Here is a 26,054-nt window from a genome sequence, read left to right on the forward strand (position 1 = left end):
GGCAACAGAACCAGACCCTGTCTCCAAAAAAAAACAAAAACAACAAAAAACAGGTGACTAATGCTGATGGGGAAGGAGGACACTGGCTCTGTCAGCTTCTCAGTGAGTGTCCCAGCAGCCAATGCCCTCATTAACCTGATAAGGCTGGTCTAATTCGTGGCTAGTGTACCAAGTCGTTTCATCATAGTGCAGTCTAGACCAGAGATTTTTGTAAGAACCACCTATCTAGACCCATTCTAGCTAGCACCTGGGAGCTTATTAGAAAAGAGAATCTGGGGTCTCACCCCAGACCTGCCTGTTAACAAGGTCCTCAAGTGATTCATATGCCCACTGATGTCTGGGAAACACTGAAATCTATTCATCGAGGAAACTGGGTTTCAGATTCAAAAGACATGGATTCCTTTACCAGCTGTGCCTTTGATTAAGTCTGTAGTTTAGGGAAGGGCGGATTGCTTCTCTGGGCCTTGGTCTCCTTTCCCATAAACCAAGGAGGTCGGGATGGATCATCTCTAGGGCCCCATCCCATTCTCATGCTCTGGCCGTCTATGAGTCGCTCAGGCTTGCACAGTGGTAGGCTGTAGATCCAGGACTGGGGCCGGGCCTCCTTCCCAAGCTCATCCCCCACCCCCACTTCCAGGGAAGGCCGGTCTGCCACCTTCACTGTGTCCTACATAAATCTCTTCTACCACCCAGCCTCCCTCAGGTGACAGCCTGGGAGGAGGCCATCCCTGTGCCATTTGTGAGCCCTGGCTCAGTGCAGCAACAAGTGAGTGAGAGCTCAATGGGTCAAGATGGGAGCACTGCTTTGCCACGGTTCTCTGGCATGGCATGAGGACTCCATAAACCTCTGGGCCTCTGGAGGCTTCCACTTCCTGATCTGAAAATAACAAAATTGACCTTCCAATCTCTGTTTCTCACTTTCTGTGATTCAGTGACATTGGAACTGTTTCTGTTAAGGGGAAAAGCAGAATCCACGGTGCTACCACTGAGATAGCTCCATGGTTCAGCCTCCAGGTTCAGGCCGTCTTAAGTCTTTAACCACCGACTGCATGAATGGAAGCTTCCATTATTCACTCAGCATACACTTGCTGATCCCTACTAAGTTTCATAGCCTTCATGGTTGGATAAAATACACTCCTTACTGCAGCTCCCGCTTTGGTGGAGGAAACAGATATGTGTGCAGACAGCTCCAGTGAGTGGAGTGTGATCAGTGCTCTAAGAGAATACAGGAAGGACAACTGATCCAGACCGGGGCAGAAATCTGATCCAGATAGAGAGAAATCAGGTAGGGCTTCCTGTAGGAGGTAATGGCTGACATGAAGGAAGGCATTTACGAACCTAGACTGCGTTCACCCATTTGTGATGAAGACATCAAGAGAAGGCAGCAGTTCACACTCCCTGTGTGCCAGGCACCAGGCTATGCATTTTCTGTAAAGTGCCTCATTTAACTTTTATACTAATCCTGTAAAGAAGCAGGCCTTGATATCCCTATTTGTCAGATGAGACAATTGAGGCACAGAGTGGTTAAGTACCACATCCTTGGTCGCAGAGCTGGGCAACAGTGAGGCTGACCTCCCCAGGCTGTCTGCATAGATTAATGCTGGATGTTAACAGCTATCAAAAAGAGGGTTCGCCCCCCACCGGAGAAAACAGCAAGGTCCGGGGAAATAGAGATTTAAAGAAATACTACACACACACACACACACACACACACAGACATATACACACACACATTCATACATAGACACACACACAGACACATATACACAGACACACATACACACACACACACACACACCCCAACTAGAGAAATATGAATGAAAAGATTCTTCAAGCAGTTTTTTTAAAGGGAAAAAAAGGTGTGGCCAATCGGGGAGGGAGGCCAAAGTGGTCCAGCATTGCGGCATCTGCGCCTCCGCGGCGGCAGGGGCCCCGCAGCAGGCGCGCTGGGAGCAGCTCCTCTCGGGGCCTGCCGCGTTTATGGCTTCAATAGCGCCGCTCCGGGTCCCCGCGGCGTCGGAGAGGCTTCTGCCTAGCGCCTCTCTGCTGCGCGAGGTCGTCCCGGCCTTACAAAAGGAGCTCCTCGCTGGTGAGCTCAAGACCCCAGGCGGGCTCTCCCCGAAGGGTCACTTCTCGAGTGTGTCGCCTCCTTTAGTCTTTTCTTTTCCTCTCTGTGGTGGCTTGTGATGTCTCTAACGCTGGGGCCTCCTATGGACTCCATCCCGAGATGGAGACTGGCAGAGCTAGAAGGTCTAAACATCTGAAAAGCAGGCACGCATAGTCCCTGGGGAGAAGGCAGGGAGGCAGGCAAACCCCTGGAGTGCCACCCAAACAATTGGACTTTTTAATTGATACTGTTTTATTTTGGCCAATTTTCCACTTAGGGGTGGAGAAAAGGGAAGTAATTTTTGGCATTTACTTTTTTTTTTTTTTTTTTTTTTTGGAGACAGAGTCTTACTCTGTTGCCCAGGCTTGAGTGCAGTGGCGCGATGGCTCACTGCAACCTCCGCCTCCCAGGTTCAAGCAAGTCAGCCGCCTCAACCTCTCGAGTAGCTGGGATTGCAGGCGCCTGCCACCACGCCCTGCTAATTTTTGTATTTTTAGTAGAGACGGGTTTTCGCCAGGCTGTTTGCGGGCTTACACCCGCGTCGGCCTCCCAAACTGTTGGGATTACAGGCGTGAGCCACCGCGCCTGGCCATTTTTGGCATTTACTATGAAGCAAGACGTAATGCTAGGTGCTTTATGTACTTTGAGCTTATTTTATCCTCACTATAACCTTATGAGGCAAAGTGCATTGTTTCTATTCCACAGATGAGGAAAATGAGGCTCAAAGAGGTTAGGTAACTTGCCCAAGGGGCACACAGCCAGTAAGTGGAGAAGCTGAGAGATGAACCCAGGTTTCTATGACTCCATGGTCCTTGAATCTTTGAGTTGTGATGCCATCCCTGTGTTTCTGAGAGGAAATAGTAAAAAGTCAGGGAAACATCACGAAATTATGGCAGTATGTTTTTTAAGCCAGCATGAATCTTGGAGGTGATCTAAAAGTTCTTTTATATTATAGATGAAGAAATCTGAGGCCTACAAGTCAAGAGAATCGTGCATGACAACTAATTATTAAAACCAGGGTAACTGGAGTCTGCCCAGTGTTAGTGGTTATCTAGTTCAGTTCTGTTCCGTTCAGGTCAGTTCCGTTTTGAAGACTTTTCCTTGGGCAGTTTCCAGCTTCAGGAATAAACAGCTCCAGAAGGAGCAAGTGTAATGATTGCCTGACCTGTGCAAAGAAGTGAGGAGTAGCCAGTGCTGGAAAAGTTCCTCCTAACACTGTGGAGAAAACAGGGAGGCCAGAAGTGTGTGCCCAGGAGTCCTGGTGGTGCCACTCACCAGAATCTACAGCCTGGAAGATGGCACCATGCAAAGGTCTGGGGCTCCTTGCTCCCCACATTGCCCAGTATGATGCCTGCACAGTCATGGCACAGCACACTGCCAGGCCCTGCTATCTGCAGCCTGCAGTACTAGGTGCAAAATATTCTGCTAGTCCTTAGCACCTACATGACCTAACTCTGGTACTGCTCTATTTTTCCTCTGGGAAGTATTTCAAAGTTCTCCTTCATATTGGAAGAGGAGGAAGTAGGAAGTGGTGCACGCTTAAGAATGTTTCTGGTTTACTCCTACACAGCCCAGACTGGGGAAGTCCCCCGGGAAGTCCCCCAGAGTCCCAGAGAACAACAGTCGTCCCTTGATTCTGAAAATTCTCTTCACCTTCCAGGAAGAAAAGCTCATTTCTAACAAGAGACCTAAATTTGTCAAAACCCAAAAGCAGCTAAAACTAGAGATAAGGACAACATAAGAAAGGAAAATTATAGGCCGGGCCTGGTCACTCACGCCAGTAATCCCAGCACTTTGGGAGGCCAAGGCGAGTGGATCACCTGAGGCCGGGACTTCGAGACCAGCCTGACCAACATGGAGAAACCCCGTCTCTACTAAAAATACAAAATTAGCTGGGCGTGGTGGCACGTGCCTGTAATCCCAGCTACTCAGGAGGCTGAGGCAGGAGAATCGCTTGAACCCGGGAGGCAGAGGTTGCAGTGAGCCAAGATAGCACCATTGCACTCCAGCCCGGGCAACAAGAACGAAACTCCGTCTCAAAAAATAAAATTAAAAAAGGAAAATTATAGACCAATCTCACTTATGATCAAACATACAAAACTCCTAAACTATTAACCAATCAAATTCTTAAGCTTATATTTTTAAAAGTATTAACAATACACACAACTGAATTTGGTTTATCACAAGAATTCAAAGAGGGTCTAACATATGAAAATATATTTATAATCCACACTAAGAGGTTAGTGGGGAAAAGCCTTAGGGTCATCTCAATAGATGCAAAAGGAAAAAAATAAAATTCACCCATTCCCAATTAAAACTTATCAGACTAAGAATAAAAGAGGGCTTCTTGATTTTGACAAAGAGTATCCATGAAAAACCTATAGTAAACATCACACTTGAATACTTGAATGGTAGAACTTGAGAAGCATTCTTTTTTTTTTCTTTTTTGAGACACAGTTTTGCTCTTGTCGCCCAGACTGGAGTGCAACGGCACGATCTCGGCTCACTGCAACCTCCGCCTCCCAGGTTCAAGCAATTCTTCTGCCTCAGCCTCCCAAGTAGCTGGGATTACAGTTGCTCACCACCGCGCCTGGCTAATTTTTTGTATTTAGTAGAGATGGAGCTTCACCATGTTAGTCAGGCTGGTCTCGAACTCCTGACCCCAGGTGATCCACCCTCCTGGGCTTCCCAAAGTGCTGGGATTACAGGCATGCGGCACTGCGCCTGGCCAAGAAGCATTCTCTTTAGAGACAGGACTAGGACAAGGATGTCCTCTATCAGTGATTCTATTCAACATTGTACTAGCCATGCTAGCCAGAACGGTAAAGAAACCAAAGAAAGGAAAGATGAAAGGATAGGAAGGAGGAAAATGACACTGGTATTATTTCCAGACTATATTATTACTTATATGGAAAATTCAAGGGACTCTACAGACAAGACATTAAAAGACAAAAGAATTCAGCAAGATTACTAAATACAGATCAATACACAGAAATCAATTGTGTAAAAAATAGTGTTTGAAAACATAAAGCACAATTTAAAAATAGAATTTAAAAGGAATTGTTATTATGGAAAACTGCAAACATACACAGAAGTGAACAGAGCAGCACAGTGAATCCCATATACCCATCTCTTGGCCAGTGTTGTTCACCTGTATCTCCAACTCCTTTCTCTCTCCCATGTTATTTTGAAACAAATTTTAGGCTCATATCATTTTATTCATATATACTTGAGAACATATCTCTCAAAGATGAGAAATGACTTTTTTTTATTATTATTATACTTTAAGTTTTAGGGTACATGTGCACAATGTGCAGGTTAGTTACATATGTATACATGTGCCATGCTGGTGCGCTGCACCGAGAAATGACTTTTAACATAATCATGATACCATTATTATACCCAAATTTTAAATAATTCTTTAATATAATTGAATATTCAATCAGTTTTCAAAGTTCAAATTGTCCTATAATTATTATAATTGTTTTGGAATTTGCAAACCAACTGTTTACAATTGGTTGATATGGCCTTTAAATCTCATTGAATTTATAAGTTCCCTTCCATTTCTTTTTTTTCCCCCTTTTAGTGTATTTGTAGGAAATTGGGTCACTTGTCTTGTTGAGTTTCAATCTAGACTTTGCTGATTGCGTCTTCATAGTGTAGTTTAACATGTTTCTCTGTCTTCCACATGTCCTGTAAGTTAACACTTGGGTCTAGAAACTTGATCAGATTCCGGTTTGGTTTGGTTTTTCCTTTTGGCAGTCTATAAATTCAGTGCAATTTCAATTTTAAAAATCCCCAACAGGGTTTTTGGCAGAACATGATTAGCTGATATTAAAATTCATATAGAAAAGCCAGAAATAGTTGTCATGGTCTGAATGTTTGTGTCCCCCAAAAATTCACATGCTGAAACCTCATCACCAATGTAAAGGTATTTGGAGGTTGGGCCTCTGGGAGGTGATTAAGTCATGAGGGCAGAGCCCTCATAAATGAGATTAGTGCCTTTACAAAAGAGGCCCCAGAGAGCTATCTTGCCCCTTTTATCATGTGAGGATACAAAAGAAGGTGCCCTCCATGAACCAGAAAGTGAGACTTCCCCAGACACTGAATGTCCCCAGACACTGAATGTTCCAGCACCTTGATCTTGAACTTTCCAGCCTCTAGACCCACAAGAAATAAATTTCTGTTGTTTCTAAGCTACCCAGTTTATGGTATTTTGTTATAGCAGCCTGAACAGACTAAGACATTAGCCAGTATAATTTTGAAAAAAAATAAAGTGGAAGTTTGCCCTGACAAATATAAAAACTTATTTTAAAGCTGTAAAAAATAAAACTGTGTGCTATTGGCTTAGAGACAGACAGAAGAGAATAGAGAATCCAGAAATAAATGTGCCCACATATGGAAACTTGATATATGGCAATGGCATTATAAAGGGAAATAGTGGAGAAAGGATGATCTATTATTCACTATATAATTTTGAGACAACTGGTTATGCAATTTTAAAATTCTCACCTCACAAAATATCAGGTGTATTCAGGAGCTTAATGTCAAAAAGCAAAATTTAACTTTTAGAGGAAAATATAGCAGAATATTTTTATGAATTTGGGAAAGGAAAAAACTTTTTACCTATTATTCATAACACAAACCATAAAGAAAATTATTGATAAATCTTTTTTTTTTTTTTTGAGACGGAGTCTCGCTCTATCGCCCAGAAAGTGCAATGGCATGATCTTGGCTCACTGCAACCTCTGTCCCCTGGGTTCAAGTGATTCTGCTGCCTCAGCCTTCCAAGTAGCTGGGATCACAGGTGTGTGCCACCAGGCCCGGCTAATTTTTGTATTTTTAGTAGAGACAGGGTTTCTTGGCCAGGCTGGTCTCAAATTCCTGAACTCAAGTGATCAGCCTGCCTTGGCCTCCCAAAGTGCTGGGATTACAGGTGTGAGCCACTGTGCCCCGCCAATGAATCTGACTATATTAAAGTTTGAAGTTTTCAACAAGACAACATAAAGTTAAAAGCCAAATTGCAGATTAGAAGGAGATACCTGCAATGCATGTAACCAACAAAGCATTAGTAACCAAAATGCAGCAGCATTTCTTCCCTCTACAAATAGGGAAAGAAAAAGACAATCAACCCAAAGGAAAAATGAGCAAATGATGTGAACAGGCAACTAACAGAAGAAGAAACACAAATAAATGGCCATAGAGAAAAAAAAGTTCTCCCTACTAATCAGGAAAATCCCAGTTAAAACAAAAAGATATCATTTCATATATATCAGACCAGCAAAAGTTTAAAAGTCTATAAACACTATTAATGAGGATATAAAGTTTTAGTAATTTAGAGCAATTTGAAAATATTAAATAAATTGAAGATGCATATATCCTGCATCCCAACAAGTTCATTCCCAGGTATCCTTTAGAGAAAGCATGTATGAACAGTGACTCACCTAAAAAGGTTCATTGAAACATTATTAATAATCATAAACAATAGGAAATAATCAAAATGGCCACCAATAGTAAAACGGATTTTTAAATGGTCACATATTTATACAACGGAATACTATATGATAGCTGAAAATAAAATTACATGTATTAATATGGGTTAATCCCAAAAGACTTATTAAGGTTTTTTTGCCTTATTAAGCAAAATAAGGCAAGTCGAACAAGTTACATAAATAATATCATTTATGTAAAGTTTTAATTTGTAAATAATACTATATATTGTTTACATGTGCATGTATATGTAATACAGATATAAAAATATATGTGAGGATTGATAAATATCAAATTGAAGAGACTGATTACCTCTGGGAGGGAGAGGGAAATGGGATTATATGTGTCTTAATCCATTTTGTGTTGCTATAACAGAATGCCTGAGATTGGGTAATTTATGAAGAACAGAATAGTCTCCCACAGTTCTGGAGGCTGAGAAGCCCAAGTTCAAGATGCAGGTTTCTTACTGTGTCCTCACGTGGTGGGAGGCAAAAAGGCAAGAGAGAGGGAACTCATTCCCACAAGCCCTTTTTCTTTTTTTAGAGATGGGGTCTCTCTATGTTGCCCAGGCTCAACCTGAATTCCTGGACTCACACTATCCACAGCCTCAGCGTCCCGAGTAGCTGAGACTACAGGTGTGCATCGCTGTGCCCAGCCCACAAACCCTTTTTATAGCAGCATTAATCCATTCATGAGGATGGAGCCCTCCATGACCTAAACACTTTTTATTAAGCCCCACCTCCCAACATTGCTGCATTGAATATTGATTGAGTTTCCAACACATGAATTTTGAAGGAGACGATAACATTCACACCATAGTAGCATGTGATAAATGAAGTCTTGGACTGTGTCTTAAATGTTTGATTTCTTTAGAAAATGCATGACTCAGGCTGGGCACAGTGGCTCATGCCTGTAATCCCAGCACTTTGGGAGGCCAAGGCAGGCAGATCACTTGAGTTCAGGAATTTGAGACCAGCCTGGCCAACATGGTGAAACCCTGTCTGTAGTAAAAATATAAAAATAAGCTGAGCATGGTGGCGTACACCTGTAATCCCAGCTACTTGGGAGGCTGAGGCAGGAGAATTGCTTGAACCTAGGAGGTGGAGGTTGCAGTGAGCTGAGATGGTGCCATTGCACTCCATCCTGGGCAACAGAGTGAGACTCTGTCTCAGAAAAAGAAAGAAAGAAAGAAAGAAAACAACACATGACTCAAATATGGCAAAATGTTAAAATTTTACAAAACTAAGTGGCAATGAGTATACAGTATTTTTCTTATACTGTGAATGCTTAAGATATTTTATAGACTTTTAAAAAGTACTTAAAAGTTGTAAGTTATTCAAAGCACTGACTTCGTTTGTTCCAATACTTCCTAAATATCAGGTTATTTTACTAAGAGAAAAAAAAATCACCCTTCTATGGCCCACATCCCAAAACTGGGAAGGTTTCAATTCTAATCACAATGGAAGTTTCACCAATGTACAACCTCAGCTTTTGGTCAATACGAATACGCCCTCTGCTGGTTCTATCATGCCCTGTCCCAGAGTTCAAAATAGTTGTGAAGAGCAGCGAAAGTCTTCAGTGAGAGTTTTTTCGCGCCAGTCATGTTAAGGAAAGAAATCCTCACAGAACTACCCTTTGGCACCAAGATACTTTAATCAGCTTCTGCTCTCTGTTAATGTTACATATTATCCAAGACAAAATAAATTCCAAGGTGCAGCCCCAGTCAACCTTTCCAATTCCTCAACCACCTTTGCGCGTTAACAATCTTGTGCCCCTCTAAAGTCTGGTGGTTGATTTGAGAGACAGTGGACACCTCCCTGAACCTGAGTAGAAGTAGAAGAAAACCAAAGTTGCAAAGAAGCTCTTGGGCGGGGAAACCACAAAATAACATTGAAAAACAGATTAACTGTAGTATTAAGGGAATGATGCCAATGGAATAATAGGTGAACTTTTTCTTTTCAAATCTTTCTTTAAAAGTATAACATCTTCAAATAAAACTGAGAAGAAATAAATTAATTCATGCAAGAATCTACTTCTCAGAGAGAAAGGCACGAATTGAATATTAGAGTCTTCCTTTCAAAAACAGTTTTGTGTTTTGAGGTTGGTTTTGTTTTAATGTTCATCTTCCCCACTGGAATGTAAGCTCCCTTAGATCAGCATCTGTGTCTATCTGATTCAAATTGGTACAAATTTTCTGGGGAACAATTTGGCAGTAGGCATTGTGACTTAAAAACTGTACATACTTGTGCTTTGGCTCTTCGGGTAAAGATGGCGGAGCGCGGTACGGCTTTTCGCTGACTACATTCAGCCCGTCTGATAAACTTGTCCGGATTGAATATGCTTTGGCTGCTATAGCTGGAGGAGCCCTGTCAGTGGGAATTAAAGCGGCAAATGGTGTGGTATTAGCAACCGAGAAAAAACAGAAATTCATTCTGTATGATGAGCGAAGTGTAGACAAAGTGGAACCAATTACCAAGCACATAGGTTTGGTGTACAGTGGCGTGGGCCCAGATAACAGAGTGCTCGTGCACACAGCTCGAAACTAGCTCAACAATACTATCTTGTGTACCAAGTGCCCATTCCCACAGCTCAGCTAGTACGGAGAGTAGCTTCTGTGATGCAAGAATATACCCAGTCAGGTGGTGTTTGTCCATTTGGAGTTTCTTTACTTGTTTGTGGTTGGAATGAGGGACAACCATATTTATTTCAGTCAGATCCATCTGGAGCTTACTTGGCCTGGAAAGCCACAGCAGTGGGAAAGAACTATGTGAATGGGAAAACTTCCCTTGAGAAAAGATAAAATGAAGATCTGGAACTTGAAGATGCCATTCATACAGCCATGTTAACCCTAAAGGAAAGCTTTGAAGGCCAAATGAGAGGATAACATAGAAGTTGGAATCTTCAACGAAGCTGGATTTAGGGGGCTTACTCCAACTGAAGTTAAGATTACTTGGCTGCCAGCCGGGTGGGCGCGGTGGCTCATGCCTGTAATCTCAGCATTTTGGGAGGCTAAGGTGGGAAGATCACCTGAGGTCGGGAGTTCAAGACCAGCCTGACCAACATGGAGAAACCCCATCTCTATTAAAAATACAAAATTAGCCGGGCATGGTGGTGCATGCCTATAATCCCAGCTATTCGGGAGGCTGAGGCAGGAGAATCACTTGAACCCGGGAGGCGGAGGTTGCGGAGAGCCGAGATCGCGACATTGCAGTCCAGCCTAGGCAAAAAGAGTGAAACTCCTCCAAAAAAAAAGAATTGCTTGGCTGCATAACAATGAAGTGACTGAAAAATCCAGAATTTCAGATAATCTATCTACTTAAACATGTTTAAAGTATGTTTTGTTTTGCAGACTTTTTCATATGTATTTCTACATGGCTTAAATCGACTGTTTTTAAAATGACACTTATAAATCCTGATAAACTGCTAAACCCACAAAAAATAGACTGTACATCCTTTAATCAGAAATATGAACAAAGAGTAAATTTTTTAATAATCAAAACATTCCTGACCAGATGCTGTGGTTCACACCTGTAATCCCAATACTTTGGGAGGCCAAGGCGGGTGGATCACTCGAGGCCAGGGTTTAAGACCAGCCTGGCCAACATAGCAAAACCCAGTCTCTACTAAAAATACAAAAAATTAGCTGGGCATGGTGGTGCATGCGTGTAACCCCTGCTGCTCAGGAGGCTGAGGGATGAGAATCGGTTGAACCCAGGAGGTGGAGGTTGTAGTGAGCCGAGATCGCACCACTGCACTCCAGCCTGGGCGACAGAGCAAGACTGTCTCAGAAACAAAACAAAATAAAAATTCCTTTCAAGGATATTCTATGCAAAGTTCTTTATGGTTATAAAAAATAGAAGCAATATGAATTTTTAAAATTACATGTTTGGTTAAGTCACTTATGGTACATTCATACGATAACATACTGTGCTGCTATTAAAAATTTTTTTTGAGACAGGGTCCCACTCTGTCTTTCAGGCTGGAGTGCAGTCGTGCCATCACAGTTCACGGCAGCTTCGATCTCCCAAGCTCAAGCGATCCTCCCACCTCAGCCCCCTGAGTAGCTGGGATGACAGGCTTATGCCACCATGCCCAGCTGATTTTTCTATTTTTTGTAGAGACAGGATCTCACCATGCTGCCCAGGTTGGTCTCAAACTCCTGTGCTCAAGCGATCTGCCTGCCTCAGCCTCCCAAAGTCCTGGGATTATACACATAAGCTACCACATCTAGCCTAAAATCATTTTTAAGAACATTTAGGCCAGGCGTGGCAGCTTATGCCTGTCATGTCAACACTTTGGGAAGTTGAGGCAGGAGAATTACTTGAGGCCAAGAGTTTGAGACCTGCCTGAGCAACATGACAAGACCCTGTCTCTACAAAAAGAAAAATTTTAAAACATTAGCTGGATGTGGTGGTGTACACCTGTAGCCTCAGCTATTCAGGAGGCTGAGGTGGGAGGTCCCTTGAGCCCGGGAGTTCAAAGTTACAGTGAGCTGTGATCATGCCACTGCACTCCACCCTGAGCAACAGAGCGAGACCCTGTCTCTAAGAATAAAAAAAAAAATTAAGAATATTTAATTATATGGGAAAGTTGTAATATAAAAGTAGATTAAAATTGAATATACACTAATCAATTATATGGAAATATGATATTCATTATATATACATGAAAGCAAATACACCAAAATATTTGCAGTAGTTGTATATGGGTAGAGTGAGAGAGCATGGTGAGATTTTTTTGGTTCTTGTTTGTTTTTACCGTGTGCTGGCACTGGTTTAGGCACTTTCCTTGTATTAACATATCTCTTGCTACTTTTTTAAAGCAGCTTTATCAAGGGATAATTGACATACAATAAATTAGACCTTTTCAAATTGTACAATTCCCATGAAACCATCACCACAATCGAAATACAATATTCATCACTCCCAAAAGTTTCCTCATACCTCCCCTATTCCAGCCTCCTTCATCCCCAGACAACAACTGATGCGTTTTCTGTCACTATAGATTAGTTTGCATTTTCTAGAATTTTATATAAATGGAATCATGCCACATGTACTTTTTTTCTTTATTCTTTTTTTTTTTTTTTTTTTTTTTGAGATGGAGTTTCACCCTTGTTGCCCAGGCTGAAATGCAATGGCGCGATCTCAGTTCACTGCAACCTCTGCCTCCCGGGTTCAAGCCATTCTGCCTCAGCCTCCCGAGTAGCTGGGATTACAGGCTTGCACCACCACGCCCAGCTAATTTTGTATTTTTACTAGAGATGGGGTTTCTCCATGTTGGTCAGGCTGGTCTCGAACTCCCAACCTCAGATGATCTGCTTGCCTCAGCCCCCCAAAAGTGCTGAGATTACAGGCATGAGCCCCCACACCCAGCCAGCCATATGTACTTTTTCGTATGATTTCTTTCACTCAACATAATTATTTTGAGATTCATCCATATTGCCAGGTATATCAATAGTTCATTCCCTTTTACTGCTGAGTTGTATTGTATTGTATATATACACCAGTTTATCTGTTTATCTGTTGATGGACATTTGAGCTGTTTCAGTTTTGACCATTACAAATAAAACTGCTGTGAACATCTGTGTACAAGTCTTTGTATGGATTTATGCTTTCATTTCTTTCATTTATCTTGGGTAAAATACCTAGGGGTAGGATAGTTGGATGGTACGGCAGGTATATATTTAACTTTTTTAAAAACTGCCAAATTATTTTCCTTAGTGGTTGTACCATTTTACATTCCAAACAGCAGTAGATGAGAGTTCCAGTTCCTCCACATCCTTGTCAAATCTCAGTACAGTCAGTCTTTAATTTTAGTCATTCTAATAGTTATGAGTTGACTGTGGGGGTTTTGTTTCTTCTTTATGATTTTTTTTTTGTGTTTTCCAATTTTTCTGCCATAAAATGTATCTTCCATAATCAAAAAATTATTTAAAGTAACTAAAACAAGATGTAGACTAGTCCAATATGAAGTCTTGGTCTGGAGACTCTTCATTCTAAAAGAGTAGCCCAACACGGTCTGCAGAGCACCCAGCAAAGAGCACTAACTGTGTGGCCTGTGTAACCCTTCCTCATATCCTCATAAGATAACATTTGTTTTTTTGGCCCCGCATGGTGCTTCATGCCTGTGATCCCAGCACTTTTGGAAGCTGAGGCGGGCAGATCGCTTGAGCCCAGAAGTTCAAGACCAGCCTAGGCAACATAGTGAGACTCCGTCTATACGAAAAATAGAAAAAATTAGCCGAGTATAGTGGTGCACACCTGTGGTACTGGCCACTTGCAAGACAGGTGGGGAGGATTGGTTGAGCCCAAGAAGCTGAGGTTGCAGTGAGCCGGGATTGTGCCACTGCACTCCAGCCGGGGCGACAGAGCAAGGCTCTGTCTCAAAAAAAAAAAAAAAGTTAACATTTGTTTTTTGTGGGGTTTTTTGGGGGGTTTTTAAATTTTATTTTATTTTTTATTTATTTTTTTTTTTTTGAGACAGAGTCTCACTGGAGTGCAGTGGTGCTCCACTGGTGTGCAGTGGTGCTCATTGGAGTGCAGTGGTGCTATCTAAGCTTACTGCAACCTCCACCTCCCAGGTTCAAGCTATTCTCCTGCCTCAGCCTCCCGAGTAGCAGGGATCACAGGCATGCACCACCACCACACCCAGCTAATTTTGTATTTTAGTAGAAATGAGGTTTCACCATGTTAGCCAGGCTGGTCTCCAACTCCCGACCCCAGGTGATCTGCCTGCCTTGGCTTCCCAAAGTGCTGAGATTACAGGCGTGAGCCTAACATTTGTTTTTTAAAATCAACTTGCTTTTCAATGTTATAACCTTTAAGAAAAAATATAAACACACCTAAACCTGCCAATGTTATCTATTATTTCCTTTTTCTGTTTTCCAGTTCATATCCGTCCAGATTTTATAGAGTTCTAACACACTATTCTGTAGTTTATATTTTTACTTGTCATATCAGTTTTTCCATATTGCTTATTTATCTTTTTAACCATAATTTTAAATGTCAAGTTAATGTATCATAAATTACTCCCCCAGTCTCCCTTGTTGAGCTGTTTCTAATTTTTCATGATTAATAGTAATGTTGGCTGAGGGCAGTGGCTCACACCTGTAATCCCAGCACTTTGGGAGGCCAAGGTGGGTGGATCACGAGGTCAGGAGTTCAAGACCAGCCTGGCCAATATGGTGAAACCCCATCTCTACTAAAAATACAAAAATTAGTCGGGTGTGGTGGCACACACCTGCAGTTCCAGCTGCTCAGGAGGCTGAGGTAGGAGAATCACTTGAACCCAGGAGACAGAGGGTGCACTGACCGGAGATCACGCCACTGCACTCCAGCCTGGGCAACAGAGCAAGACTCCGTCTCAAAAAAAAAAAAAAAAAAAAAGTAATGTAATAAGAAGTAAGTTGGTACAAAAAGCTTGTTTCTTCTTTTGAATTCTTTCCTTATGATAAATACCAGGAGTGAGATTCCTGATCAAAGGCTAGAACATTTTTCTGATCACTGATACATACTGTCATATCACTTTCCCAAAGGATATTTTAATACTAATTTTAATGTTACTTGCCATGTGTCAGCCCTGGTTTCTGAAGTATTTGCTAATTTTCTGGGTATAGCATACGTCATTGTTCTAATTTGCATGCCTTTGGCTACTCACCAGGTAGATGTTTTTCCATGTCTGATCTCCTCCTAGGATAACTGCCTGTTGTCCTTTATTGATTGATACTCTGTTTTCACAGACCCAGAGCCAAGGAGTATGACCCTTGACTCTCTCAGGGCTTCCCGGACTGAGCACATCCAGACCCCAGAAGCAGATATTGTGCAAAAGGTGTAAGTGTTCAAAGTTGTAATAACATAGGCTTCTCTGCTTTTATTTTGTTTGTATTTTTAATTGGTTTAGTTTGGTTTTTTTTCAGACAGGCATGGGAGTTCTCAGCTGACAGTATGCTCTAACAGCCAAAATTAAACGGTTGTCTAAGAAACAAAGATTATTGGGGATGATTATATTGTGATGTGTTTCCTACCTAAATCATATTTATTTGGCTGGTTGGATAAAGAGTGAAGTTAACTCTAACCCTATGGGAACAGCTGTTTCCATTTGCCCAATCTGAGATCTACAGAGATGCCTAGAAAGCTGAAATCTATCACTTCAACCTGGGTTTCTCCCCTCAGCATTCAGTCAGCTCTGAGTAAAATAAATAATGCTGATAATCTTAACACCAATATTAATAATAATTGCTAGCCCGTATTGAGTGCTTCCCGTGTACTGTACTTACGCGCTTACTGTGAGCCCAGCCAGTCAGGCGTAGTGTTTTGACTTAAGCTACTTTGGTAGTGGCAGCTGGTGTGGCCTCTCTGCCTCCATCTGGAACCACAGCCTATTGTGACTTCCCAAAAACCTCGATGACTTGAGAACCTGCTGTCACCTGCCCAGGGATGTAAGGATTCCCTCCTGGGTCAAAAAGGTTTTGTGTTCCCCAGGACTAAAGGGGGAAAGGCACTTGGATGAATGAGACAGCCACCAGAGGAACACCATTTTTAGAATTTTATACCTGATCTTTTCTCACAATGTATTTTAAATGCTTATGACAACCACCCCCACCAAAAAACACAAAAATTTTTTTTAATCAGGAGAAAAAAACACAAACTTTTCACAAAAGTCATCATAGCCTTTGTGACTTAATTTCAGGCTTGACAGAGGGATTCCTGACCTACAGATTTCTGAAAAAAAAAAGAGCAAAACAATCAGGTTTGTGGTTCTCATTTGCAGCGTACCTATTCCTCAGGGAAATTAAAGGTTTTCCAAGCACTAAATTCTAAAGGAGACTTCTCCTATAGGCTTTTATAGAGTGACATTGAATGATTTACAGTCTCATATATTTACAGGAAATTCCATTCACCTCATTCAACAAATATTTCTCAAGTTTCTACAGTAAGGCCCCGTGCTAGCAGAGCACAGTAAAGAGAATACTCATTTAGCTAAAAAAAATAAAATAAAATGCCCAGAACCAGACCCGGCACAGAGCAGGCACACAGTAACTGATATTGCTGCAATCCACGTGGCTGCTTTTCAGTGCCCTTTCTACCCAGGGGGCATAAGTCAGTTATCCTCAGGGCAAACAGTGAGTGACAGCAATTCTACAATGGATAAAACCAACACAGCACATGACCTTTTAGTGGCTGAATTTGATCAAGGATAGAATTCAGAGGGCATGTTGCCAGGCGTGGTGGCTCATGCCTGTAATCCCAGCACTTTGGGAGGCTGAGGCTGGTGGATCATCTAAGGTCAGGAGTTTGAGACCAGCCTGACTAACATGGTGAAACCCCATCTCTACTAAAATACAAAAATTAGCCGGACGTGGTGGTGGGCGCCTGTAATCCCAGCTATTCGGGAGGCTGAGGCAGGAGAATCGCTAGAACCCGGGAGGTGGAGGTTGCAGTGAGCCCAGATCGCACCATTGCACTCCAGCCTGGGCGACAGAGCGAGACTCCGTCTCAAAAAAAAAAAAAATGAAAAGAATTCAGAGGGCATAAAGGAATGAATGGATAGTTACATGGTCCTAACACAATCTTTCTTAAAGGTCACTTTCTTTTTCCAGCTAATCCTTTGATAGAAGAAATTTCAGTTAAATAATTCTATGCCATTCAATTAAAAGCATAAATATGCAACCCCAAAGAGCAAACAATTTATCCCACTCTCTAAATTTTAGGATTTATTCTGAGGAAATCCCAAAAGTGAAGACCAATCTTTCTTATCTTCCTTACCATGGGATATGCAGAAGAAAAAGAGTTGACTAAGTATGTCAAATGTCAGGCACAGTGCCTGCAGAGAACAGGTGCTCGATGTTGGCTCACTTGCCCTCTTTCTTTCCACCAGAGTTTTTCTTTAGTTTGATCCTGTTGGTTTGCTCTTTTCAAAGGGGCAGAGATTATGATGTACACCACCTACACAGAGGACTTCTGGGATACGGGCCTGAGTCACCCGAGAGGTTGAGTGCTGTGTATACATCTCTTCTTCCAAGAGAAAGAGAAGGGAAGGCTGAACCAAGACTGTTTAGCCAGGAGACATCAGCCAGCATCAGTCATGTGAGTGTAAACCTCTAAAAGCTTGGTCCAAAAGCCCTACTTGGATCTCATCAAGGATACCATGTACAGTTGTATAGATTGCTCACTATATGAGGGCACCCAATAAAGGGGATGAGGGGGGCACTGAGGTCCAGCCTGTGGTCTGCTTACCAAGCCCTGCACAGCCACATTGGGCTGCATCCTCCTGAAGGATGGAACATCATTTCTAATTCCTTTTTTTTTTTGGAGACACAGTCTCACTGTGTTGCCCAGGCTGGAGTGCAGTGGCGCGGTCTCGGCTTACTGCAACATCCGCCTCCCAGGTTCAAGTGATTCTCCTGCCTCAGCCTCCTGAGTAGCTGGGATTACAGGCATGTGACACCACTCCCAGCTAATTTTTGTATTTTTTCAGTACAGCCAGGGTTTCACCATGTTGGCCAGGCTGGTCTCGAACTCCTGACCTCAAGTGATCCACCTGCCTCAGCTTCCCAAAGTGCTGGGATTACAGGCGTGAGCCACTGCACCTGGCCCCATTTCTAATTCCTACAAAGGTACTGAGTGGGTAGTCATGACCCCACTCTGCCATCCTCTCTTAGGAGGAACCACTGTGTTATTCTAGCCCATGGGGAAAGGTGAAGACTGACATAGTTGTGGTCATCTGCCTGAGGTTTCCTGAAAGTTAGCAAATCATTCTGCAGTGAATAAAGCTGGCTTTGATTTAGAATAGTTAACCATTAATCATGGCAACACCAATCTATCAAAGGTGAAAACCCTTTCCCTTTGATCCAGCTCTGTAAATCATGATTTAGAATCTAAGAAAGGAGGCAGACCATAAGTGTTTTTTCTTCCTCTTTCCTCTTATGAAATTATTTCTAGCAGTTTTACATCAAAGGCTGAACCTCTGAGTCTCCCCCATCGGCTCTGCATTCTCTAAGATTCACTCTTCTGCTTTACCTGGAACCCACACAAATTCCATTCTAAGCCAGTGTGTCACCTTGTTCAACATAATCTTCTTTGATGGATTTTTTCATTTCCTATACATATTATGGTCCCCTTCCTTGATTTTTCACCTTTAGGAGAGGGATTTGATTAACGAGGCCAAGAGAAAGGAAAAACCCAAGAAAGACAAAACCAAAGGACCCAAAAGGGAGAGAGAAGGAAAGGTCTACGGGCAAGCAGAGGCTGCCATTGGTAAGAGAGTGTGCCTGCAAGTAACAACCTGGAGAAGACTTCTGTTAGGGGTCGGGAGGTGGTATGGATAATTAGCATGGATCCTACCGGACAAACTCTCTGTTTTGAGACTTCTTGACTACTACAGCCAAGATGGTGTTGCAGCCTTATGTCATATCAGTATCTTAATAGACAGAGATACAGGAAAACGGGGAGCCTAGAGGCCTGTGATCACCAAGAAAGGAAATTATAATAATAACAGCACCTATTTACTGAATACCTACTCTTATTTATTAGGACTCTGTATATGTGATCTCATTAAATCCTCACAACATCTCCATGAAGGAAGTGTTATTATTATATTCATGTAGCAACTGAGGCTGAGCAAGGTTGGGTGACTTACATAATATCAAGTAGATCAGACAGTAAAGTGGTAGACCCAGGGCTTGTCCTTTCCTATTTGACTCCCAGCAGATTCTATTGCCACTGCCTCCATAAAATAATAACTATATCACATAATCAGAGTATTGGGTAGTGAGAGCATTTGGGAAGGGGAAGGATGCCACAAGTGTTGAATGATCCTCCAAGCTATGGTTTCTGTCTTGGTTCCCTATGTTGAGCCTGACCAGGAACTCGGATTCCTTTGCTTCTGAACACTTTCTTTAGCCTAAAACTTACGCCCATCCTTTACTGCCCACATGATTCAGAAGACCCTCCAAACAAATCCAGTGCTGTTAGAAAGGACAACAATGGATACACTCCTGAGTGAAACCTATTTTTGACATTTGCTTGTTCATCTCTTGCTGAATTTACATTTTTGTAGCCCATGACTTGGGTAGCATTGGTGGAATTAGGCAAAGGAAATACTTGTGGTGCCCCTACCAAAGGTGAAGCGAAGGAAGGGTCCTTAGAGTACGGAAGGCTGAACTTTGCCAGGTTACAAAGCTGCAACCTCAAGCCAGACTCTCAAGGTATGACTTTCCAGCTGTGTGTACAAGCCTACCCTCCGGACGGTCCTGCCCCCACCATAAGTCAGAGTGAAATAGAACCTTTTTTTTTTTTTTTTGAGATGGAGTCTCGCTCTGTCACCCAGGCTGGAGTGCAGTGGCACAATCTCGGCTCACTGCAACCTCCGCCTCCTGGGTTCAAGCAATTCTTCTGCCTCAGCCTCCCAAGTACCTGGGATTATAGGCACCCACCACCACACCCAGCTAATTTTTGTATTTTTAGTAGAGACAGGGTTTCACCATATTGGCCACACTGGTTTCAAACTCCTAACTTCGTGATCTGCCCGCCTCAGCCTCCCAAAGTGCTGGGATTACAGGTGTGAGCCACCACGCCCGGCTGAAATAGAACTTATTTAATAGCAAGACTGCTGAATGTCAGTTGATCCAAAGAGGATAAGGTAGTTTCTCAAACGGTGGTGTGTGAACTACTCTTCCCAAAACACTTGGGGTGTTTGTTACAATGCAGATTCCCACTGAACCAGATTCTGGGGCCTGGGCTTAGGAATCTCTACCCCAGGTGATTCCATTGCATGCTAACTTTTAAAAGTTACTAAAAAGGGGCCAGGCACGGTGGCGCACACCTGTAATCCCATCACTTTGGGAGGCTGAGGTGGGTGGATTGCTTGAGCTCAGGGATTTGAGACTAGCCTGGGCAACATGGCAAAACCCTGTTTCTACAAAAAATACAAAAATTAGCCAGACATGGTGGTGTGCCTGCAGTCCCAGCTACTCAGGAAGCCGAGGTGGGAGGATCACAAGCCCAGGAGTTCGAGGCTGCAGTGAGCCATGATCGTGCCACTGCTCTCCAGCTTGGGTGACAGAGCAAGACCCTGTCTCAAAACAAAAAAGTTACTAAAAAGGATGTCTAGTGATCACATTAAGTTAACTCAGCTATATCTCCATCCCCAATTGTTCTCCCCCAGGAAAGTCAAAGGACTCAAAGGCTAAAAAAAAATTAGAAAAAAAAACAAGACCCCAAAGGAAAAGGACACAGAAGGAAAGAAATCTGGAGATAGTGGCAGAGCTGAGCGGGCCTGATGTCAGCTATGAGGAAACAGAAGACACCTCAAATAGAGGTTCCTTTGCCTCAGACTCCTTTGTAGAGGACCCTTGGCTTTCTCCCAAATACGATGCCCAGGAAAGCCAAGTTTCTCTAGATGGAAGATCATCACCCTCTCAGATTGCAACTGTCACTGGCAACATGGAATCTAAAGAAGAGAGAAGATGTGAGGACCCTTCCAAGGTAGGGTCTGATGTCCTCAGCTTGACAGAGGAAGTTCTGTTCTCACTTGGCGTGACTGCAAAGATGGGAAAGCTGCCTCTAATTATATTGCACTTACTAAAACAGCTCGACCACCTAATGGTCTTATGTTCTACTTTGGTATCTTCTGACCCTAGTAAGAAGCCAGACCTGATCAAAGATGCAGGGGTAGCAAAGCCCCTCTGAAGTGATGATGCATTCTGTGAGGCCCCCACATTGCCAGGGCAAGTATCCACCCTTTAAAGAATAGGAAATGATCACAGCACCCATCTCTGAGAGGTGCAGGACTCATGGTTACAGGGAAAGGTGGGTACTGGCTGTCAGAGCTGAGCATATTTCCTTGACTCAGGCTAGGGCTCATATATTACTTGCCTTCCAAAGGCTGTGGAAATTCCTACTTTCCTAATCTGCGTTTCTGCGGTATGCAGCTGGAATAGAGAGAGGCAGCCTGTACACATATACCTGCTTTTACAAGATGCTTTTGGGCCGGGCATGGTAGTTCACGCCTGTAATCCCAGCACTTTGGGAAGCTGAGGAGGGTGGATCATGAGGTCAGGAGTTCAAGACCAGCCTGGCCAACATAGGGAAAGCCCGTCTCTACTAAAAATACAAAAATTAGCCAGGCACAGTGGTGCACGCCTGTAATCCCAGCTACTTGGGAGGCTGAGGCAGGAGAATCGCTTGAACCTGGGAGGCAGAGGTTGCAGTGAGCCGAGATCACACCACTGCACTCCAACCTGGGCAACAGAGAGAGACTCCATCTAAAAAAAAACAAACAAACAAAACCACAAGATGTAAGAGTCACTTTGTTCCAGGGACCTTGCTTCTAATGTGGAGGTCTGAAGAGAAAACCTGAGTGTAAGGAAAAATTACCCTTGAAAATTGCTGCAATTCGGCCGGATGCAGTGGCGCATGCCTGTAAACCCAGCACTTTGGGAGGCCAAGGCAGGAGCATTGCTTGAGATCAGGAGTTTGAGGCTGCAGTGAGCTATGATTATGCCACTACACTCCAGCCTGAGCAACAGAACAAGACTCTATCTATCTCTAACCAAAAGAAAAAAGAAAAAAAAGAAAAAAGAAAATCCCTGCAACTAACTAAAAAAGAATACCATATAGATGCATCATCTGTCAGTAAGACCAAAACGGCCAATCTTTCCTCTGCTGTTGGAATAAATTACTATTTCTTCCCCTGAGACTAAGGTACTGAACTTCATTTTGACATCTTATACAAAAAAATTAAAAAGTAGCTTTAAACACTACAAATGCACACACAGCTAAGCCACTACAGTTAAACTCACATATGTTACATTAACCTTTACCACACTTGTGAGCCAGGTATGATTAGCCCCATTTTACAGATACAGAAATAGAAACTAGAAAGAGTTAAATGCAGGTTGCCAGAAATTGCACAACCATTGAGTGGTAGAGCCAAGACTTAAGCTTAGGTCCTTTGACTCCAACTTCAGGACTCTTGTCACCATTTTAAATTATTATCTATTTACTTATTTTATGGCTCATGGTCTTCCAAAAAGGATTCCAGGAAGATGTTCCTTTATAGTTCTCAGTCCCTCCCAGCTTCCTGGATCACACAATTCGGCTCTGCACAACAGATGAAAATTTTAACCTATGGGCAGAACTTTTCTGAACCTGCGGGATCATCAGCTTTTCTTAGATTTATTGTCAATCCATAGTACTATGCTGCCTCTGCAAAGACTAAAAAGCAAGGAGGTTTTTCTCTGAGTTGGATACACAGAGTTCCTGGAAGGCTTGCCTCTCAAGCTTCCCTTCATAGGCATATTTCTGAGGAAGAGGCACTAGGGAGAAAAAGAAAGCTGTGACAACCTTCCTATAAACTGAAAGAACAACCTTCCATTGGAAAGGTGAGTTTCTATGGGATTAAATGTGAATCTGACCCATCTATACCTAAGATTGCCCCTGGTAAAATAGCTTCTTTTTTTTTTTTTTTTTTTTTAGAGGGAGCTTCACTCTTTTTGCCCAGGCTGGAGTGCAATGGTGCAATCTCGGCTCACCGCAACCTCCGCCTCCCGGGTTCAAGCAATTCTCCTGCCTCAGCCTCCCAAGTAGCTGGCATTACAGCCACGTGCCACCATACCTGGCTAATTTTGTATTTTTAGTAGAGATAGGGTGTCTCCATGTTGGCCATGCTGGCCTGGAACTCCTGACCTCAGGTGACCTACCCACCTCAGCCTCCAAAAGTGCTGGGATTACAGGCATGAGCCATGCCCGGCCCCTTGTTTTTATATTTTTGAGGCAGAGTCTTGCTTTGCCACCCAGGAGTGCAGTGGCATGATCATAGGTGACTTGTTACCTTGAACCCCTGGGCCCAAGCAATCCTCCCACTTCAGCCTCCCAAAATGCTGGGATTACAGGCATGAACTGCTGCACCCAGCCACAAGTAATTTTTGAAAGCTCCTTGGGTGATTCTAAAGTGCAGCCAGGGTTGAGAACTCTAGAACCTACCATGTACTGGACATTATGTTGGCACTTTCATTATTTCAGCTAATCCTGGCAACAGTACCATGAGGAAGACAATATCGGGAAGTTTAAGTTGTGATCCCTAAATCCCAAAGCAAGTAAGAGAGAGAGTTGAATCCAGGTCAATCAGACCCAAAAGTCCAAGCTGGTGGTGGCTGAGTCTATGCAGCTGTGGGCAAAGTGTGGAGTCTGTTTTATGATTCCATCTTTGATTAGAGACAACACTGTCTGGGGTGGAGAAGGGCTCACTGCTGAGACAGACCCATCTGTTTATTGCACTGAGAACACTCTGGTTTCTTAGGCCCTCCTCACTAAGAGGGAGCAGGAGAAGGCTTCCTGGGACAGGCTTCGAGCAGAAAGAGCCGAGATGAGGTGGCTGGAGGTGGAGAAGAAGAGAAGGGAGCAGGAAGAGCAAAGGCAGCTCCAGCAGGAGCAGCTGGAGAGAGCAAAAAAGATGGAGGAGGAGCTGGAGCTGGAGCAGCAGAGACGTACAGAAGAGATCCGGTAGGTCGGGCAAGCCAAAGAGACTACAGCCATGTTAGGAAGCAGAAGAAAAAGACAGTGGTTGACCTCCCCTAGGGGCAATGTTTGGTTCCGAGGCTCATGCCCTGAAGTTAAAATAGCATGTGTCATTTTTCTCTATCCTCAGTTTTCCTAGGAACAACACTCACCAGAGATAAACTGTAGCGTCTCAACCATGTGCATTGGTACACTCTGCTGAATGTCACTCTCTTTCAAGTTTAGAACCCCATGTGAGGGTTACTCACATTGATGACCCTGAGATCTTCTTGGGAAGGCTCTGAGATTCAGTCCAGCAAACATTTGTCAAGCCCCTGCACTTTGTTGTCTGCACTGTGCTAGGCCCTTTCACAGGCCTCAACTGCAATTTAATCTTCACAACCCTGTGAGGCAAGAGTTTTGAAATCCATAAGCATGAAAAATGAACTTAAGACCCCTGCTGCAGAGCACAGAGCTGTGTACTGAAACTTCTAGGCTTCTGGTTTCAAGCCCGCTGGGCTCTTTGCTCTTCAATCCTGGCTTCCCTTGGAAAACTGAGTCTCCTGGGAATAGGTTGCTCCCTGTGGCCTGTGGGCTGCAGAGCCTCCCCCATGGGCACTGTCTGTTGGCTCATCTCACAAGGATGCCTCAGTGTTTTCTGCCATTTCCCTGACCATCTTGGGTTTTCTCAGCTTGAGGAAACAGAGACTCCAAGAAGAACAGCAGCGGCAGGAGGAGGAGGAGAGAAAGCAGCAGCTCCGGTTGAAAGCAGCCCAGGAGAGAGCCCGGCAACAGCAAGAGGAGTTTCGGAGGAAACTGCGAGAACTACAGAGAAAAAAGCAGCAGGAGGAAGCCGAGAGGGCCGGTGAGGGGGTTCTTGAGCTCTTTGCATCTCTCTTCTACTTGGGGCAGAAACACTTTTATCCAACTGTGACTGTTCATTTATTCCTATCCTAGGCCTTAGTGTGTTAAGCACTCTAAATAATATAAACTATTTTTTTCAAAGTGATTATGTATGACTATAATTTGTTAATATAGATTTAAATAAGAAAGTAATGACTTGCTTGTGGAAATGACTCCAGAGTCCCGTTCTCAATCCAACAATCTCCTGAACTGGGATCCTGCCCTTCCCTTTGCCCTTTCGGCATTGCTCAAGAACTACCTAAATTGGAGATACAGCCCTACTCTTTGCTTCCTTCCCGAGCAGATGGAAACAACCACAAACATCTGGATAGCTTCAGGGCAGACTTTCAGGTGCTGATGTGTGGAATCTTGCCAGCCTCTTTTTAAAAAATTATTAGTTTTTTGTTTGTTTGTTTTTGTTTTTGTTTTTTTGAGTCGGAGTCTCACACTATTGCCTGGGCTGGAGTGCAATGATGTGATCTCAGCTCACTGCAACCTCTGCCTCCCAGGTTCAAGCAGTTCTCCTGCCTCAGCCTTCCAAGTAGCTGGGATTACAGGCGCCCGCCACCATGCACAGATAATTTTTTGTATTTTTAGTAAAGATGGGGTTTCACTATGTTGGCCAGGCTGGTCTCGAACTCCTGACGTCATGATCTGCCTGCCTTGGCCTCCCAAAGTGCTGGGATTACAGGTGTGAGCCACCGTGCTCAGCCCAATTATTAGTTATTTTTAATTGACATACAATAATTGTACATATTTACAGAGTACAGTGTGATCGTTTGGCACATATATGATATGTAATTATCAAATTGGGGTCATTTGCATACCCATCACTTCAAACATTCATCATTTGTGTTGGGAACATTCAAAATCCACTCTTCTAGCCAGGTGTGGTGGCTCACACCTGTAATCCCAGCACTTTGGGAGGCCTAGGCAGGTGGATCACCTGAGGTCAGGAGTTCAAGACCAGCCTGGCCAACATGGCAGAACCCTGTCTCTACTAAAAATACAAAAATTAGCTGGGTGTAGTGGTGTGTGCCTGTAGTCCCAGCTACTTC

General features: G+C 43.3%; 1 protein-coding gene and 1 pseudogene across 1 annotated transcript in view; both read left to right on the plus strand.

Annotated features, from left to right (window-relative positions):
* KIAA2012 overlaps window positions 1-26,054 on the plus strand; it is a 132,890-nt gene that overhangs the window by 94,980 nt on the left and 11,856 nt on the right. The window contains exons 16-21 of the mRNA XM_054680079.2: window positions 15,336-15,426; window positions 17,517-17,682; window positions 18,738-18,852; window positions 20,762-21,081; window positions 23,897-24,099; window positions 24,786-24,958. Coding sequence (XP_054536054.1) covers window positions 15,336-15,426; window positions 17,517-17,682; window positions 18,738-18,852; window positions 20,762-21,081; window positions 23,897-24,099; window positions 24,786-24,958 — 1,068 coding nt within the window. The remainder of the gene's footprint in view (window positions 1-15,335; window positions 15,427-17,516; window positions 17,683-18,737; window positions 18,853-20,761; window positions 21,082-23,896; window positions 24,100-24,785; window positions 24,959-26,054) is intronic.
* On the plus strand, window positions 1,981-14,508 carry LOC107973653 (proteasome subunit alpha type-2-like; annotated as a pseudogene).

This window comes from Pan troglodytes, chromosome 13, assembly GCF_028858775.2.
Source record: "Pan troglodytes isolate AG18354 chromosome 13, NHGRI_mPanTro3-v2.0_pri, whole genome shotgun sequence".
NCBI classification, from domain to species: Eukaryota; Metazoa; Chordata; class Mammalia; order Primates; family Hominidae; genus Pan; species Pan troglodytes.